This window comes from Podarcis cretensis, assembly GCF_951804945.1.
Source record: "Podarcis cretensis genome assembly, chromosome: 8".
Lineage (NCBI taxonomy): Eukaryota > Metazoa > Chordata > Lepidosauria > Squamata > Lacertidae > Podarcis > Podarcis cretensis.
The window spans coordinates 20,895,365-20,912,583 of record NC_137177.1 but is presented as its reverse complement, the minus strand read 5'-3'; the positions used below and the strand labels follow the sequence as shown (position 1 = coordinate 20,912,583).

The 17,219-nt window shown below is 46.0% G+C and overlaps 1 protein-coding gene across 1 annotated transcript in view; it reads left to right on the top strand.

The window, feature by feature from the left end:
- The window catches only part of NPHS1 (NPHS1 adhesion molecule, nephrin), a 49,370-nt gene that overhangs the window by 23,105 nt on the left and 9,046 nt on the right, over positions 1-17,219 (top strand). Inside the window, exons 17-23 of the mRNA XM_079985903.1 lie at positions 953-1,093; positions 3,574-3,695; positions 8,304-8,475; positions 9,468-9,624; positions 14,832-14,983; positions 15,367-15,478; positions 16,393-16,574. Of these exons, the coding sequence (XP_079842029.1) occupies positions 953-1,093; positions 3,574-3,695; positions 8,304-8,475; positions 9,468-9,624; positions 14,832-14,983; positions 15,367-15,478; positions 16,393-16,574 (1,038 nt within the window). The remainder of the gene's footprint in view (positions 1-952; positions 1,094-3,573; positions 3,696-8,303; positions 8,476-9,467; positions 9,625-14,831; positions 14,984-15,366; positions 15,479-16,392; positions 16,575-17,219) is intronic.

Here is a 17,219-nt window from a genome sequence, read left to right as displayed (position 1 = left end):
AACTCTTCTGGATCTGGGAGACCAGGAGGGGTTGGAGCTGGTCGCAGCAGGAGTAGGAGACATCCTGGCTTCCTCACCAGCCTGACTCATCTCTGTCTCTTGGCCTCCTCTCCTGCTTCTGATTCTGGACTGCTATCTGCCCCAGACTCTCCCTGCTCACTAAACCCTGTTAGCTCTTCAACTTCCAATCATTCCTCCTCCCAGGCTTTTCCCTCTGACCACTCATCATCATCCCATCACCAACCCCTGGCTCTGAGTCTTCTTCCCTTGGGGGTTCCCCAGTTGCTGCCTCCTGCCACTCCTCTGCATCCAGCCAGTCCATGACAGCCAGCCTGCTCTCTTTCTCTCTCTGGTCTGTTGCTCGCCTGTTCCTAACCCAGTGAAGACTGGTCCACTAGGCCCAGTTGGGCATTGCCCCACCAAGCTCAGCTGTCCTCGGCTAGCCCCCAATTGCTTACCTCCTTAATTGCAAGGGCTATCAGCTTCCTCTTCCTGAGTCTCAGGGTTGCCTTTGTAGAGCTCAGCTGGGCGGAAGACAGGGACAAAAAAACAGAATTAGTTCACTTTCCCTGTCATTGGTTCTGGCTCCCTGACCTCTGTCCCACCAGGTCCAATAGCCAACAGCCACCACTGTCCTTGGCCCTTGCTGAGAGCCAGTGTGGTGTAGTGGTTAAGAGCGGTAGACTCGTAATCTGGTGAACCAGGTTCGCTTCCCCACTCCTCCATATGCAGTTGCTGGGTGACTTTGGGCTAGTCACACTTCTTTGAAGTCTCTCAGCCCCACTCACCTCACAGAATGTTTGTTGTGGGGGAGGAAGGGAAAGGAGAATGTTAGCCACTTTGAGACTCCTTCAGGTAGTGATAAAGCAATATATCAAATCCAAACTCTTCTTCTTCTTCTTCTTGTCTGCAATGCTTACCTTAAGATTGGTCGCCTCTCTGTCTTCCTTAGAGGGTTCCCCACGGTATCACCTGCGGGATGGTGGCTCTCTAGAGATCTGGAACCTGACCAGGGCGGATGCTGGCAAGTACAAGATCTACTGCGAGAACCCAGAAGGCCACAATGAAACGGCCCTCTTGTTGGATGTGCAGTGTGAGTATCAGGTGGAGAGGGCATACCATTGTATTCCGTCACTTGAAGGATGAGGGGCCTCATCTGTGCTTTTCTGTCCTTTGTGATTATAGCGCTGGCATGCTCTCCTCTGCCTTCCTTCTCTTGGTGTCTCAGCACACATCCTCTCGCAGCTGGCCTGGGTTTAGCTTCATGCCTGCTCTTGAGAACCAATGCTACATCACACTCTCTCTTTGTGCGGTGGTGTAACATAGGAATGGGCAAATCCTTCGGTTTCAGTTTCCATCATTTCCCCAATCTGAAGTGCTATTTGTCACATTTCCCGTTACACACACACACACACACACACACACACACACACACGTGTGCATCCCTAAGGCGGTTGGATGGTGCCTTGCTCACCTCCTTCTGGCAACTCCTGAAGCCCAACCAGTGCCAGACATATTGCTCTGCTTTCCTTTGGACCACATCAGCAAAGCTGAGAGGGGTTCTCAACATTTGGGTAGCCCAAGACCTCCATACACCCTGGCCAGGCTTTTGCCCCAGAGAGGTGGTTTGAGTTCACTCCCAGAGGCGTGCTCCATTCTCTCTCTGAACAGCTGGATGCCAACAATGTATACTTTCTCTCTCTCTCTCTCTCTCTCTCTCTCTCTCTCTCTCTCCTCTCTCTCATCTCTTTATGACATTTGTCAGCATTTTGGAGTTCATTTCTTTTAATATACACATATTTGAATGCCATCTTACCTAATGAACACACCTTTCCCAGCAATTTCCCTTAATATACACTAGTGGCCAAAATTGTGGAAACCTTTTGGAAGAAGTGTATTTCTGAGGTTTGATGGCTCATAACACCACTTTTTTTTTTAAAAAAAGTAATACCATAAAATTACATATCAGTGGAAAAATAATTTAATGAAGAATGTAATGCAACAAAGTTTGTTCACTTATCTGTATTCTATAAAAAAGTTATAGCCAAATAACCAGAAAAAGGAAGCACAACTTGCTTAGGTTGATATGCAGTAGGTTTCCTTCATTTCAGTGTAGCCAATGAGCATGAGTGTTTATGAGCAATCAAACTTGGGAAATACACTTTCCCCAAAAGGTTTCCACAATTTTGACCACTAATGTAATTCACTTTCATATGCAATGTTTATAATTCTCTTTATTTATTATTGTGGATTATGGAGAAAGCTAGAGAGTTCCAGAAAGACATTTACTTCTGCTTCATTGACTATGCAAAAGCCTTTGACTGTGTCGATCATGGCAAACTATGGCAAGTTCTTAAAGAAATGGGAGTGCCTGATCACCTCATCTGTCTCCTGAGAAATCTCTATGTGGGACAAGAAGCTACAGTTAGAACTGGATATGGAACAACTGACTGGTTCAAAATTGGGAAAGGAGTACGACAAGGCTGCATTTTGTCTCCCTGCTTATTTAACTTATATGCAGAATTCATCATGCGAAAGGCTGGGCTGGATGAATCCCTAGCCGGAATTAAGATTGCCGGAAGAAATATCAACAACCTCAGATATGCAGATGACACAACCTTGATGGCAGAAAGTGAGGAATTAAAGAACCTTTTATTGAGGGTGAAAGAGGAGAGTGCAAAATATGGTCTGAAGCTCAACATCAAAAAAACGAAGATCATGGCTGCTGATCCAATCACCTCCTGGCAAATAGAAGGGGAAGAAATGGAGGCAGTGAGAGATTTTACTTTCTTGGGCTCCATGATCACTGCAGATGGTGACAGCAGCCACGAAATTAAAAGACGCCTGCTTCTTGGGAGAAGGGCAATGACAGGCCTAGACAGCATCTTGAGAAGTAGAGACATCACCTTGCCAACAAAGGTCCGTATAATTAAAGCTATGGTTTTCCCAGTAGTGATGTATGGAAGTGAGAGCTGGACCACAAAGAAGGCTGATCGCCGAAGAATTGATGCTTTTGAATTATGGTGCTGGAGGAGACTCTTGAGAGTCCCATGGACTGCAAGAAGATCAAACCTCTCCATTCTGAAGGAAATCAGCCCTGAGTGCTCACTGGAAGGACAGATTGTGAAGCTGAGGCTCCAGTACTTTGGCCACCTCATGAGAAGAGAAGACTCCCTGGAGAAGACCCTGATGTTGGGAAAGATGGAGGGCACAAGGAGAAGGGGGCGACAGAGGACGAGATGGTTGGATAGTGTTTTCGAGGTTACCAGCATGAGTCTGACCAAGCTGCGGGCGGCAGTGGAGGACAGGAGTGCCTGGCGTTCTCTGGTCCATGGGGTCACGAAGAGTCGGACACGACTAAACGACTAAACAACAACAACACACTTTCCCCTGTTAGACGCTTCTTTGGTTGGGAAACTGCATTGCTAAGTGTGCATTTTGCAGGACAGCTGCTTTGGGGGAGTAGCTATTGTTTCAGGATATGTGAATTAGTTAGATTTGCATTAAAATGTGGACCAAATTGAAATTCTTGCCTGTCGATAGCATGCCATGTACCTTTCCCCCCATGAACAGATTCGCCATCCATCCGCAGCATTGGAGACCTAACCTATGTGGACCTGGGGGGCACAGCTGAGATTGAGTGCCAGGCGGATGCCAACCCCACACCTGCAAACATGTTCCAGTGGAGATGGCTGGTAAGTGGCTAGTCTAGACCAGAAGCTGAAGTTAAGGGTGGAAAAAGACTTTCTGTTTGCTTCAAGCTTTTCCCCTGTGGCCCTGCTGATGATGCTGGACTACAAATCCCATTATTGCCAACTGTTGGGCATGCTGGCTGGGGCTCATGGGAGTTGGAGTCCAACTATATCTGGAAGGCCGCAGTTTCTTGACCTTTCCAGTCCAAGGGCCGCACTTCTCCTCTGGGTAACCTTATAGGGGCCACACGACAGTCCTGGGTGCACCCAAAGCCAAAATTGGGTGGAGAAATGGATGTGACTCTAATCAACATTCCAGCCATTCAAACAGCTGCATCTCTCCATCCTTGATGCAGGGGAGCAAGAGTCATGAGTTCAACTGTGTCAACAGTTTGATGACACAGTCCAGACAGGCAAGAACACTGAAGGTGCTGTGGAGCAGGGCTGGTAAAGGGTGTGGTTTTGTGACCTAGAGAAAATTCCGAGGACCAAGTGTAGAGGTTCTGGACAGGACTGGCCCACCCATGAGGGACCTGAAGCAGCTGCCACAGGTGGCAGAGTCCCTCAGGGTGGTGCCTCTGTGGATAATCCCCCTGCCACTGCCAGAGTCACATAATTAAAGCAGCTTTTGGTGAGATCTTGTGGAGTTTGTGTAGGATCTCACCAGAAGTCACTGCCATGCAATCTTGGTAAGTAGAGGGGGAAGTGGTGGGGTTTGGAGGCGGCACCTTCCTGTTTTGCTACAGGCGGCAAAAGAGGCTGGGCTGTCTCTGAGTCCCCCACCCCTGCTTATCCTCACTCCCATCCAAAATGCCACAACAGAGGCTGTTACTTGTGAGTAAGAGAGAGATCTTTATTCAGGCTAGGATGGTACAAACTCAGCAGCACACTCAGGGTCCATAAGACATGAAGCCAAAGTACACCAGCAACAAAGCCTTAAGCTGCTTTATTCTGTCAGCCAATAGTCTCACCAGACTATTTATTTCCGCACTTGGCTGCAATATATACTGAACGCCGATGCAATGTAGAGCATCTTTTACTCTCGATGCCAATAGGTTTGCGGGTTTGTTTGCTCTCCATTTCATTAATGCTTTTAGAAATTGTTTATCGCACTTGCATTTATATTGATTGTATTGCGCAGTTTTTATTATTAGTTTATTTGCCACTCTGGGTACTTTTAGCAGAAGAGAGGGATATAAATAAACAAATAAATATTGACAGCTCCGTTGCGGCAGTAAAAAATATGAAACCCACTGCACTATGGTTAGTTTGCTTCTGCAGAGAACCAGACAGTTCTTACCCTGTTAAGCTGATGTGGCTTTGCTCAGCGAGGTGAGCTTTTCCTCCAAGCTGTTGCCTAACTTAATAGCAAGTAAACCTGGTTTTCTTTCTTCTTTTGCAGATTAGTGAGGCGTGTCTGGCACTGCCAAGGAGTGTTTAGGAACCCAAAATACTGTGATTTTAAAATGACTAGTGTAACTTGTAAGCTTAGACCCATCATAGCAAAAAATAATGGGTGAAGTCATGCCAAAGTCACATTTCAGTCTGCCATCTTGAATCAGAATGGTGCCAGGCACCCCAAAGTTAGTGAAGACTGCCGCCCCCAACCCCAGGAAACCTCACGTCAAGTTTTGCTACAATTACTTGGAGGTGGAGCAAACCCATGCAAAAAAATGGACAAAGTCACACCAGAGTCATATTTTCTACTGCCATCTTGATTCAAACGGCTCCCAGAACCCAAGTTTCAACATAGACCACTCCCCGCCATCTTGGAAACGCTTGTGTTGAGTTTGATGATGGTATCTTGAAAGGCAGCTGAACGTATAGAGAACCAATGGACAACCCCTTTTCCAAAATATGTAGTAGATCTATTTATTTATAAACCGCTTCACAGCCAAAAGCTGTGTATAATAAGATCAAATGAGATAAAACAAAAGATTGCAGGCTCTATGGACTAAAATAAAATAAATAAAATAAAATAAAATAGTTTCTACAGTATATTTCTACAATTGTGCATGCGTCTTTCCTGGGTGCTGACAGCTGGAAGATGCTTATTTTAATGGAATTATTATTTTTTGCCTGCAGCTCCTAGCCAGTTGACACAACCCCGTTTCTTAAGTGAGGGGCAGGGATTATTGCCAGTGAAAGTGACAAGTCAGTTTTTGTAGCTAACAGGCAGGAAAGGCTCCAAGGATATGGTGTTGTTTTGTGTGACCTGATATTCTTTTAGAGCAGGGGTAGATAACCTTTGGCCCTCCTCCAGAAGTTGCTGAACCACAATTCCCATCATACCTGGCCATCAGCCATGCTAGGTGGGCCTGATGGGAATCATAGTCCAGCAACATCTGGAGGGCCAGAGGTTACCCACATTTGCTTTGTAGGACCTTTCTCACCCTGGTGCCCCCCAGATACTTTGGAGTACAAGTCAAATAGTGATAGGGACTGTTGATTTGGTGATGCAGTCTAGGCCAGTGGGTGCCATGCCAAACCCTGTCCAATACACTAGCCCTCATTGGGTCCCCCCCAGTCAAGGTTTGAATTTGCTCAGTGGCAACCCAGAGGAGCAAGGAGTAAAGCTTAACCAGCAAAACCCACAGGTTCAAGATTAGGACTGGAACTAATAGCTCGGTTTATTATTGTACAAAGCTGAACAGTTTTATGAAATGCTCTTCTGAAAGTTTATAGGACTTACAGAAAATAAAACAAAAGATATAAAATAGAATGTCCAAAAATAAAGCAGTTTACATTTGATGAAATGTAAAGCAATTTGACATCACTTGCATAAATTAATTAATGGTTTAGTAACAGTATGAGCTAATAAATAGCACCGAGAAAGCAACTGATCTGAGCAAGTTACATGGTCTCCTCCTGACCCCCTCCACCTAGTTCTAAAACTATTCTGTAGTATAGTAGATCAATAAATTTCATAGCTACCAGTCAAAGACAATAGGTCAGACTTCAGCTGGGTGATACACACAAAGGTGCATAGGTGGGAGACAGAAAGAAAGAGGAAGAAATATAGATCATACAACCTACCCACAATGCCCTCATAGAACCAACTAATCCCTCCCCCCACATATAGACATTTTAGTTTCAATCAGTAATTGAAAATGGGGCTGGACTTTTCCATCAATTTTGCATAATTTCACTATTTGTGTAGGCAGATCGTCATAAGACGTGGAACATGAATGGCCATAATCTACTTGGGAAGGGGGAGAAAAAAAGAGAGTAATTGAGTTACCTGCTGTAGCACTTGTGCTCCATGTAGGGCACATGGGCATATGACAGCTGTCATGGGCTGACTGGGAACCCCCAAGGAAACCCCCAGGGGAGGAAGGTTCAGAGCCAGGGAATTGATGGTGGAATGATGATGAGTGGTCAGAGGGAAAAGAGGGACCAGACTGGAAGAAGGAGGTGTCAGAAGCTGAAGAGGCAACAAGGTTTAGTGAGTGGGAAGAAGCTGTGGCAGAGAGCAGTCCAGAATGAGAGGCAGAAGCAGAGGCTGGGGGTGGGGGAGGGGCAAGAGGCAGAGATAAGTCAGGCTGGTGAAGAAGCTGGGGGGGGGGTTTCTCTTCCTGCTGCTGTTGTCAGCTCCCCTTCCCCGCAGGTCTCAGGGCGGTTCACAGTATAAAATTGCAATATAAGATGAAGGTATGCTAGATAAGGAACCAGGGGAGGAGTCTTAGAGAGTGATGGGAAGATGGAGACCTTTGGTCCTCACAACTGCTTCTTTGGGGCAAGACCTACTGGGAAGAGCTGTTGTGATCACTAGGCCTGAGCTGTTTTGATGTCTTTGAATAAAGAAATAAGCAAGTCAGAAATTAAATAGTTATAACAAAAGGGAAAAAAAACTGCTATGGAAAACCTTTTAGAATTTTTTTTTGCTCTCTAGCCCCATCTGGTGTTGCATGTTAATAACACATCCAAATTACTGGGTTTTTGTTTTGTTTTTTTACTAATGTAGCTGAGTCCCAGGTGTTTTATTGTTGACCTGCTCCTGACTCTGGCTCCTGATACCAGCCCTGGCTTGCCAAAATAGCTGCCTTTCATTTTTGCTTTGGCTTCGTGGCCATTTGCTGTGACTCTCCACTCAATGTGCCTAAAGCAGCAAAGGTTTGTGCAAAGGTCCAGGCAGCTTACACAAACATTACACAGACGGGTGATAGCATTGTCCACCTTAATCCATTATGGCTGCACCATGGTGTGCATTAACATTTCTATAACTGCTGAGAATGCAAGCCTAGGTAGGCCCAGATTAACAGGGAGCATCCCCATTTGTCCCATGAGGCTATTTCAATGAAGGTACGTTCACCTGTCCTATACCTAATGTGTATGACATCAGGTGGGCAGGTAAAGATGCAGCTGGGCCACAAAGGGGTTTGCAGGTCAGCTGTGGGCTGGGCTTTGCAAGCTCTGACAAGAAGCTGATCATTGGGGCTTGCAAAGCACCTTGCCTTAAAAATATTAAAATTCTTATGAGTGATATTGAAGGATAGCAACTGACTAATATCCAGAATGCAGTCCGGATTTCTGCAGAGAGAGGCTTCAGTTCTCAAACGTGCTCTAGTCAGTACCAAGAACAGATCCCTCTTATCTTGATATTGTACCCAGAACGATTTGGAGCAGAGCCTGGAAGAGCTGGGGATTGAACTGCAGTCGGACGGGCTGGTAGGGCGACTTCGAGTCCAGGAGGCAAAGCGAGCCCATGCCGGACTCTACGAGTGTCAGGCAGACAATGGGATAACCCCAGCAGCAAGGAGTAGCGCCCGCTTGATTGTTCGATGTAAGTTTCCTCCTTAGTATTTCTGCAAACCCAAACCTCTATATTTTGCCCTGCCCCACTTTCCCTGTGTCTGATGTCCACCACTTATTTCATTCCAATTATATAAAGAGTAAGATATAAAGATATTGAGTTGTAGCCAATGCTGGTCTTACTCAGAGTAAATCCACTGAAATTCCTGGACATGACTAACTTGGGTCCATTAATTTCAATGGGCCTACCCTGAGCAGCTGACTAGAACCCATCGAGATCTCTAATACTAGGAGGCTTGCAAACAGTAATAGAGCAACCCAGTGCTCAAAATTAAAGGCCGGTTGGGCTTTTTACTTCTTGAACAAAATGTATAGATTGCTTAATAAAAAAAAAAGAAAGAAAGAAAGAAAGAAAGAAAGAAAGAAAGAAAGAAAAGAAAAAGAAAAAGAAAAGAAGCAAAAGCCCCCAAGCAGTTGTCATAAAATGGCGTGAAATATTTATCAAAAATTACAGCTAAAATTAACATTCTTTTTTGTTTTAAAATGAACATGTGTTATGAAATGATCAAAGATACAGATAAAAGCAACAAAATTTAAATCTGAACCCATGTAATAAAACTCCACAATACATAGCACTGTGTTCAACTCAGTTCTGCTCAGAGAAAACTCACTGAAATGAATGGTTATTTGTGTCCATTAATTTTACAGGGTCTACTCAGACTAACTTGGGATCCAGCCCCTTGAGCTCGCAGAGTAGGTCCATTGGAAATGCCCATTAGTTTCAGTGGGTCTGTGTAGGACTCTCATCGGACACAATTCATAATACCCACTTATTTACATGAACTTACGCAGTAAAATTGAAACAAGAATTAAATACTGTGGTTTTATTGCTTTTGAAGTTGGAGCTAAAACTCTGGTGGCTGTTGCAAATATGCTCAGTCTCCTCACAGACCATTCTTTTATGAATGCTGCAAATACTCTCATGATTTCTTCCTTGTTCTACTCCCCTCACTTGTACCGCAGACCCACCAGAGATCATCAAGAGCCCTGGACTGAGGAAAGTGGCAGCTTCAGGAGATGGGAGAAGCCAGGCAGCGCTCCAGTGCCGAGCTCAAGGTGTTCCTACTGTGCACTTTAGCTGGGCCAAGAATGGTGTGTCCCTTGACCTTCAGAGCCCCAGGTGAGAGTTCTCAGGTGAACAGGTAGGTACGTGAGCAGGGAACCTGATAACAGGCATGAGAAGGGATAGAAGGATCCGTCAATTCTGGTTCTTTCATTTTCTAATTTTTCCAGTCTTAAACTTGGTTCTCCACTTTTCTGCAGCAATTTGCTCCCCTCCCCCTGCTTAAAAAAGGAAAAATGGTTCATGAAAATTCTTTAGCTTTTTGGTGCAAATTTTGCCTAATAAGCACATTTTTGTATGCAGTATTGACTGTTGTAGACATTTTTGCAAGCAATTTGCGGAGTGTCTGGGGCAACCCAGCCAGGTACAACAACAACAACAACAACATTTCCCCATATATAATCCCCATTTGCATATCCACACACTTCCCCCAAATATATGCATTTTTGTAAAAAACTGTTTGGAGAACTGCGCTGCAAAATCCGGATAAGTGCAAATTTCAAAGCACTGCCTGTGTTTCGGTTCTTGTAGTGTTTTGGAAGGAGCAAATCTGAGAAGTCTGACTTTTAATGCGAACTGAATCAAATTTCTCCTCCCATCCTTAGCCAGGAGCAGCTCATCCTGTGGGACAGAGTCACAACAATAACCTCCTTGCGAAAGCATTGCGGCTGTATGCCAAGAAGGAGCTGTGGTGAGGGCAGTGGCGAGGACGCGGCTGTACAGATGCCCCGGTGGGCACATTAGATTGGCTCTGCTGGTGCATCTGCACGGCCCAACCTTTCTGCCACTTCCCCCCTCTTGTTCCTGGTACACACCAGCAACGCTGCTGATGGGAGGTTCGTGTGGTGGGTCTGCCCCCGCTAGGTGGGCCACTGCTGATATTTGAGGATGCTGTTGTGGTTCATGTCCTGCTCGCAGGTTGTTCTGTCATCTGATTGGCCACTGCGAGAACAGGATGCAGGAGTAGATGGATCTTTGGCTTGCTGCATCATGTCCTTCCCAATGTCCCTAGTTTGTCTTATAGTGTAAAGGCTATAGCATCATCCCACACTCTCATCCCCTGGTGGCCTCCTACTTAAGTGCCCCAATAACTCTGGTATCTGCAGGAGCCTAATGTGCAAGTCTTCTGTGACGCACCTGAAATGTGACAAGCATTCTTTCACCAATCCTGGGGAGCCCTGCCTCGCTTGCAGGGCTGGGCTCACCTTCATCCTGCATGCCTCTGTTGCATAGCTGTCAACATTTCTCTTTTTTAAAGGGAAATTCCCTTATTTGGAATAGGATTCCTCACAAGAAAAGGGAAAAGTTGACAGCTATGCTCTGTTGTCTCCCCCTTCCACTTACTCACTTACTCCAAAGTAAGCTTCTCTGTCCTGACACAGCAGAAGGAGGAATAATAATAATAATAATAATATTTTTTTATTTATACCCCGCCCTCCCGAGCCAGGGCCGGGCTCAGGGAGGCTAACAAAAAATATAAATTACAATAAAACGTAATAGAAAAAAACAAAAACAATTAAAATATGGCTTAAAATACAGCTTAAAATGCAGCCTCATTTTAGTATAGCCCACAAATCAAGACCATAAAGGGAGAGAAACATCAGATATTCACCTGAGCCAGCTATCCATGCTGGTCCTATGTGGGCCAGAAGAAAAGCCAAGGGAAAATTTCTATGCTGTTGATGGCAGGTGTTCTTGAGGTTTCTTGAGCATGTGTATAGGACCCTTGCATTATTTCAGGGGAAGGTGTGGGATGCTCATGTGACCCAAGTTGTTTTCATCTCAGAAGGGGGGAGGGCAAGGAAAACCTGTGGCTTGCCAGTTGTTGTTGGACTCCAACTCCCATCAGCCCCATGCAGTATGGCTAATGGTCAGGGATGATGGGAGCTGCAGTCCAGAGTCATCCAAAAGGCTGCACCCCTGCTGTAGGGAAACAGAAGGTGAATAATGGGAGCCATGCTACTAAAAATGTTCGGTTCAGTTCTGGCTCAGATTCAGTTCTGGCCTGAAGTTTGTTCTGACATGGATGCTGGCCAGTCGAAGCAAATAAAGACCTGGCAAGAGGTCTGGTAGTCACCTGGAACCGGCCCAGTTCTCATTGAATTGGGAAAAGTTTAAAATACCACTAATGTTCCTGTGCTGATTTGCATAGCAGAATGGGGGTGGAGCAGCTTAACGCGTCTAATTTGTTCCAGCTAAATGTCAGCCATAACCCATAAATAGTCTGAAGCATGTCTGAAATTAAAAATAACCAGAACACTTATCTGTAAGTTCATGCTTTATATATAAATTAAAAATGGGATTTTATTTTATTTTATTTATTTATCTTTTTTTAAAAAACATTTCAGGCAAATTCCACTCCTAAACCTTAAAGCAATTTTTATCCTGTTTCCTGCTTTAGGCATTTTAAGGGCAGGAGCTATTGTTGGCTACTAACCCAGATGTCTGCTCTACCTACACTGCTGGAGGCTGTGTGCTTCCAAATGCCATTTGCTGGATACCTCAGAGTGAGAGAAGGAGGCTGCTATTCTCAGGTCCTGCTTTTGGCTTCTCCTGGGCATCTGGTTGGCGACTGTAAAAACAGGAGGCTGGATGAGATGGGCCGCTGGCCTGATCCAGAAGGCAGTGATTATTATTATTTATTATTATTATTTAAATTTATAAACTGCCCTTTGTCAAAAATACTACAGGGCAGTTTACAACATAGAACATAACAAAAATATATATGTGCAAACATAACATTATATCTAAAAAAGGTAAAGGACCCTTGACAGTCCAGTCGCAGACGACTCTGGGGTTGCGGTGCTCATCTCGCTTTACAGGCTGAGGGAGCCGGCATTTGTCCACAGACAGTTTTATTCCCCCCCCAATGTATCACGAAATTCAAAGTGATTAATAATAATAATTTATTATTTATACCCCAGCTATCCGGCTGGGTTTCCCCAGACACTCTGGGCAGCCCCCAACAGATTAAAAACAGAATAAAATGGGGTTTATGTGGGGTTCCCAAGTTCTTCAGGCTGTGGATGAAACTACATGTGACACAGAGTTCTGTGAGGATGTGTGATTTCCCATACCAACACAGAGTGCAATTGAAGTGGAGACCTGTGTGAGGAGAGAGGGCCCTTGCCACTTTCTATTCATGCCACACCCAGCCTTGAAAATCATGCCTAATCTGCTTTTAACTGCACGAGGGGGCAGGCTCCATGTTGGGGTCATGTGACCAGCATGACTAAGCCGCTTCTGGTGCAGTGGAACACCGAAACCAGAGCAGCGCACAGAAATGCCGTTTACTTTCCTGCTTCAGTGGTACCTATTTATCTACTTGCACTTTTTTGGCGTGCTTTCGAACTTCTAGGTTGGCAGGAGCAGGGACCGAGCAATGGGAGCTTCTGATCAGCAATCCCAAGGTTCAGTGGTTTAGACCACAACGATGCCCCCCCAAAATCCTCAAACCAGTTATATAAATTGGCTCCACCTCTTTGTGGGGACACGTTGCGGGCGAGCCGCTGAGCCTCCCCCGTCAGCGTGGTGGCAGGACAGCGTCCCGCCTTACGCTGGGGAGGCCCAGCCATGCCAGGTAGCCAAGTGGCCAATCAGGTTGCTTGGGGTGTGTGTCCGGGGCCAATTTAAACCACGGCACGATGCTGAATCGCCCCTTTTCAGCCTTGTGCCCGTTAACATTAACCTAAAATTCTGTGTCCTTGTGTCGTTATTCTCATGGGGGTGGCTTGGGGGCTTTGACACGGAAATGCAATTATAAGTATAAGGAATGCATGCTAAAATACAGTTTCTCCTAAGCTAAGTTATTACCTACTCACCTCAGGTACAACTAAATCAGTGCTGTTTTTCTAGAAAAAGAGGTGCCAGAACTCACCACGAACACTTCCCTTGTTATAATGACAATGGCGCCCACATGAGAGGTGTCGGAACTGAGTTCCGGCTTGGAAAAGAAGCCCTGACTTTAATACACATCTAACAATGAAATCTTAAGAAATAAGGGGAGGGGGGAATCAGCAGTACAGAAGCAGTGCAGAAGGACACACTCTTCTCTCTTTGTAAAAGTAGCTCTTGATCTCCATCCTCGCAGAAAATGAAGTCCTTGTGTTCTTATTGACAGAGTGCTTCATTACATTGCAACTTGCCTTCAGCTTCTGTTTTCAGTGGGCGAACTGAGATATCATTTGTGTTTTGATCTTGAAATACAAATCTGAGAAGAGCCCTTGTTGCATCAGCCAATGGCCAACCCCCACCCAGCATCCTGTTCTCACAGTGGCCAAACTGGTGCCTACAGGAAGCCTGCAAGCAGGAACACAGAGCAACAACAACAGCCCACACTTGTGACCCCCAGCAATTGGCACTGAGGGAGCAATGACTGTGGAGGGAGAACATAGCCATCGTGGCTGGTAGCCATTGATAGCGCTATCCTCCACGAAAGATCTGGAAAAATTGTCAATCGGTAGGAGACTGCCTAGCTAGCTCAGATGGCAGAGCATGAGACTCTTAATCTCAAGGTTGTGGGTTTGAGCCCCACACTAGTCTACCTAAACCACTTCAACTCTATGATTTCTTAAAGGGGTAGCTGAGGAATGGTAGAGGCAGCAGTGACCGAAAGCTGGGTGGGTGGGGAACTTCTCCTGGTCGTCTGCAAGACTCACAGAAAACTTGTTGGTGGATGAACAGCAGGCTTGGCAACTCCTGGAAGTCCAGCTGGCAGAGTGGATGTCTTGTAAGTAGATATCCCTGGAGAACCTGGGCACTCACTCATTGTCAAATTCGTGCCTGGAGGACTAGATGATCCTTGTGTTCCCTTCTAACGCTACTATTCTAGTAAAGGTAAAGGTAAAGGTACCCCTGCCCGTACGGGCCAGTCTTGACAGACTCTGGGGTTGTGCGCCCATCTCACTTAAGAGGCCAGGGGCCAGCGCTGTCCGGAGACACTTCCAGGTCATGTGGCTAGCGTGACATCGCTGCTCTGGTGAGCCAGAGCCGCACACGGAAACGCCGTTTACCTTCCCGCTGGTAAGCAGTCCCTATTTATCTACTTGCACCCGGAGGTGCTTTCGAACTGCTAGGTTGGCAGGCGCTGGGACCGAGCAGCGGGAACGCACCCTGCCGCAGGGATTCGAACCGCCGACCTTTCGATCGGCAAGTCCTAGGCGCTGAGGCTTTAACCCACAGCGCCACCTGCGTCCCAACGCTACTATTCTAGGATTCTATTATTCTTTTCTACCTGATCTCTTGCCGTCATTACCTTCTTCCAGGTATACTGTGGCTGCAGAACATGAGGGCTTCTTGCACACCAGCACCTTAACCATTGCCAATGTGAGCGCCGTTCTTGACTACGCCACCTTTACCTGCACAGCCAGCAATGAACTGGGCACAGATACCCTCGACATCCAGCTACTTAGTACCAGTAAGGACAAATGGGCCACTAAGATCTAAGTCAGGGATCAGCAACCTTTTTCAGTCATGGGCCTATCCACCGTCCCTCAGACCTTGTGGGGGGCTGGACTATATTTTTGTGGGGGAAATGAACAAATTTCTATGCCCCACAAATAACCCAGAGATGCATTTTGAATAAAAGGACACATTCTACTCATGTAAAAACATGCTGATTCCCGGACCGTCCGTGGGCCGGATTGAGAAAGCGATTGGACCGGATCCGGCCTCTGGGCCTTAGTTTGCCTACCCCTGATCTAAGTTGTAGACTTGGCATATGTATCAACTGAATATGAGGGGCAATGACTCACTATCCCTTTTTACAAGTTCTTAAACAGTTCATTTCTTTCTCACCAGGCCGCCCTGACCCACCATCAGGGCTAAAGGTTGTAGGTGTTGCCCACAACTGGCTGGCTTTGGAGTGGAGCCCTGGCTTTGACGGAGGGCTTCAGCAAAGCTTTCGTGTCAGGTAGGAGTCATTTGGCAAAAGCCACAAACATTACTCAAATGGGAATCTTTAAAAATGAAACAGGTCCGTTGTTTAAAACAGGGAGCTATGGGAATTGGTTTGGTAAGGAGATCTCCTGGCTCCCTAACAGTTCCAAAGACTCCCTTGTGGATAAGCTTTGGTAAAAATAAAATAAAATATTAAGCCAAAATGACAGTGTATGCTCTTGCACTATTAGACTAAAAGTAAATATATCTTTGTCTGGTTTCAGAAAGATGACAAAGTCGATCCCAGAGCAGCTTTCTTGGGGAGAGCATTCCACAGTAGTGGGGATACCGCAGAAAAAACTCAGTATCGATCCAAAGTAGCTTCCCTGAAGGAATAACCCAAACATCACAAACCTTCTGCTTGTTTCTTTCACACAGAGAAGCTTGAATGAAGTAGAATAGGAAAGATCTCTACACATCAGATCAATACTTTCTGCACTAAGAAATGCAAACTGACAATTCTCTCATCGCCACCCTCCAAACATCTTTTGGAGGGGAGCAAATAGAGAAGGGCCTTAAATGGCAACCTCAGGATTAGGTGGTTCATATGTTGAAAAAGTGGTCCTTGAGGTCCCAAGCCATGCAAGGCTTCAGAGGTCAAAAACAACCCTTTGAGTTGGGTTTGAAACTGATTGGTAGCCAGGACAAGCAAGCCAGAAACTGCAGTTGTGTGTTCCTCTCTGTTAACTTACCTGAGCATGTTTCTTGAACCAAGTACCACCATCAGTTTTACAATGGGAAGGAGGGAGGAGGAGGCAGTGACAGCCACCAACTTGGATGGCTTTAAAAGAGGCCTCGTCCAGCAGGCTGAGCGTATGTTCTTATGGGGATGTTGGACATTAAATGACACTTTTCAATTGCGCCTCTTTTTCGCCCACTTCCATCCAGGTACCACTGGCCAGCAGCTCCCAGCTTTAGGTATGTGGATGTCTTCCCGCCACAGTCTCCTGCATTCACCTTGATGGGCCTGCGCCCAAACACCGTCTACAATGTCTCCGTCAATGCCCGCAATGCCCTTGGTGAAAGTGACTTTGCTGATGGTGGGGCAGGACTGAGTGTCACCACTACAGGTAAGGAGCACCTTACTGCTTAGCAAGGATGGAGCCAGCAAAAGGGTGTGGCTATTAAAGGTCACATTCAACCACACTTTCACTGCGTGAGTATACTTGTGTGTAGGCACCTCGTTAGAAGCTTTCATCCGTTTAGCAGAGTTTCTGGAAGCAGTGGTCAGCAACTGAAGCTACACCTTGAGAAGAAACACTCAGAGACGCCGTAAAACTCAGTCAAGTGATATATTGCTTGATTGGTCATAAACGCATCACGGTAGCACTGTTTACAATCATTATAGCAACAGCTGTAATGTTTCATTCCCTCTTTCTCTTTAGCAATGATGTAGGCAGACACAGTCTATCGGCAGTCATGACGCAGCAGATTGCAGACAGCACTTGTCTGCAAAAAGTGAAAACGGAAGTCCTTCTTTTATCGGCACTTCCAGCTGAAGCTGCGCATGCTCTGAGTGCTACTCCCACTTTGTGGATGAATGACTCCCTAACAGTGGCCTGCACTTCAAGAAGTAATCGGCAGTGCTTTGCAGTAGGCTGAGCATTGCATTTGAACAGGAGAGATCCAGGTTCAAATCTCTGTCCAGTGATCAATTTCTGACCTTGCGCCAGTTGCTCTCTCAATCTTGCCTGCCTCTCGTGGTTGCTGTGAGG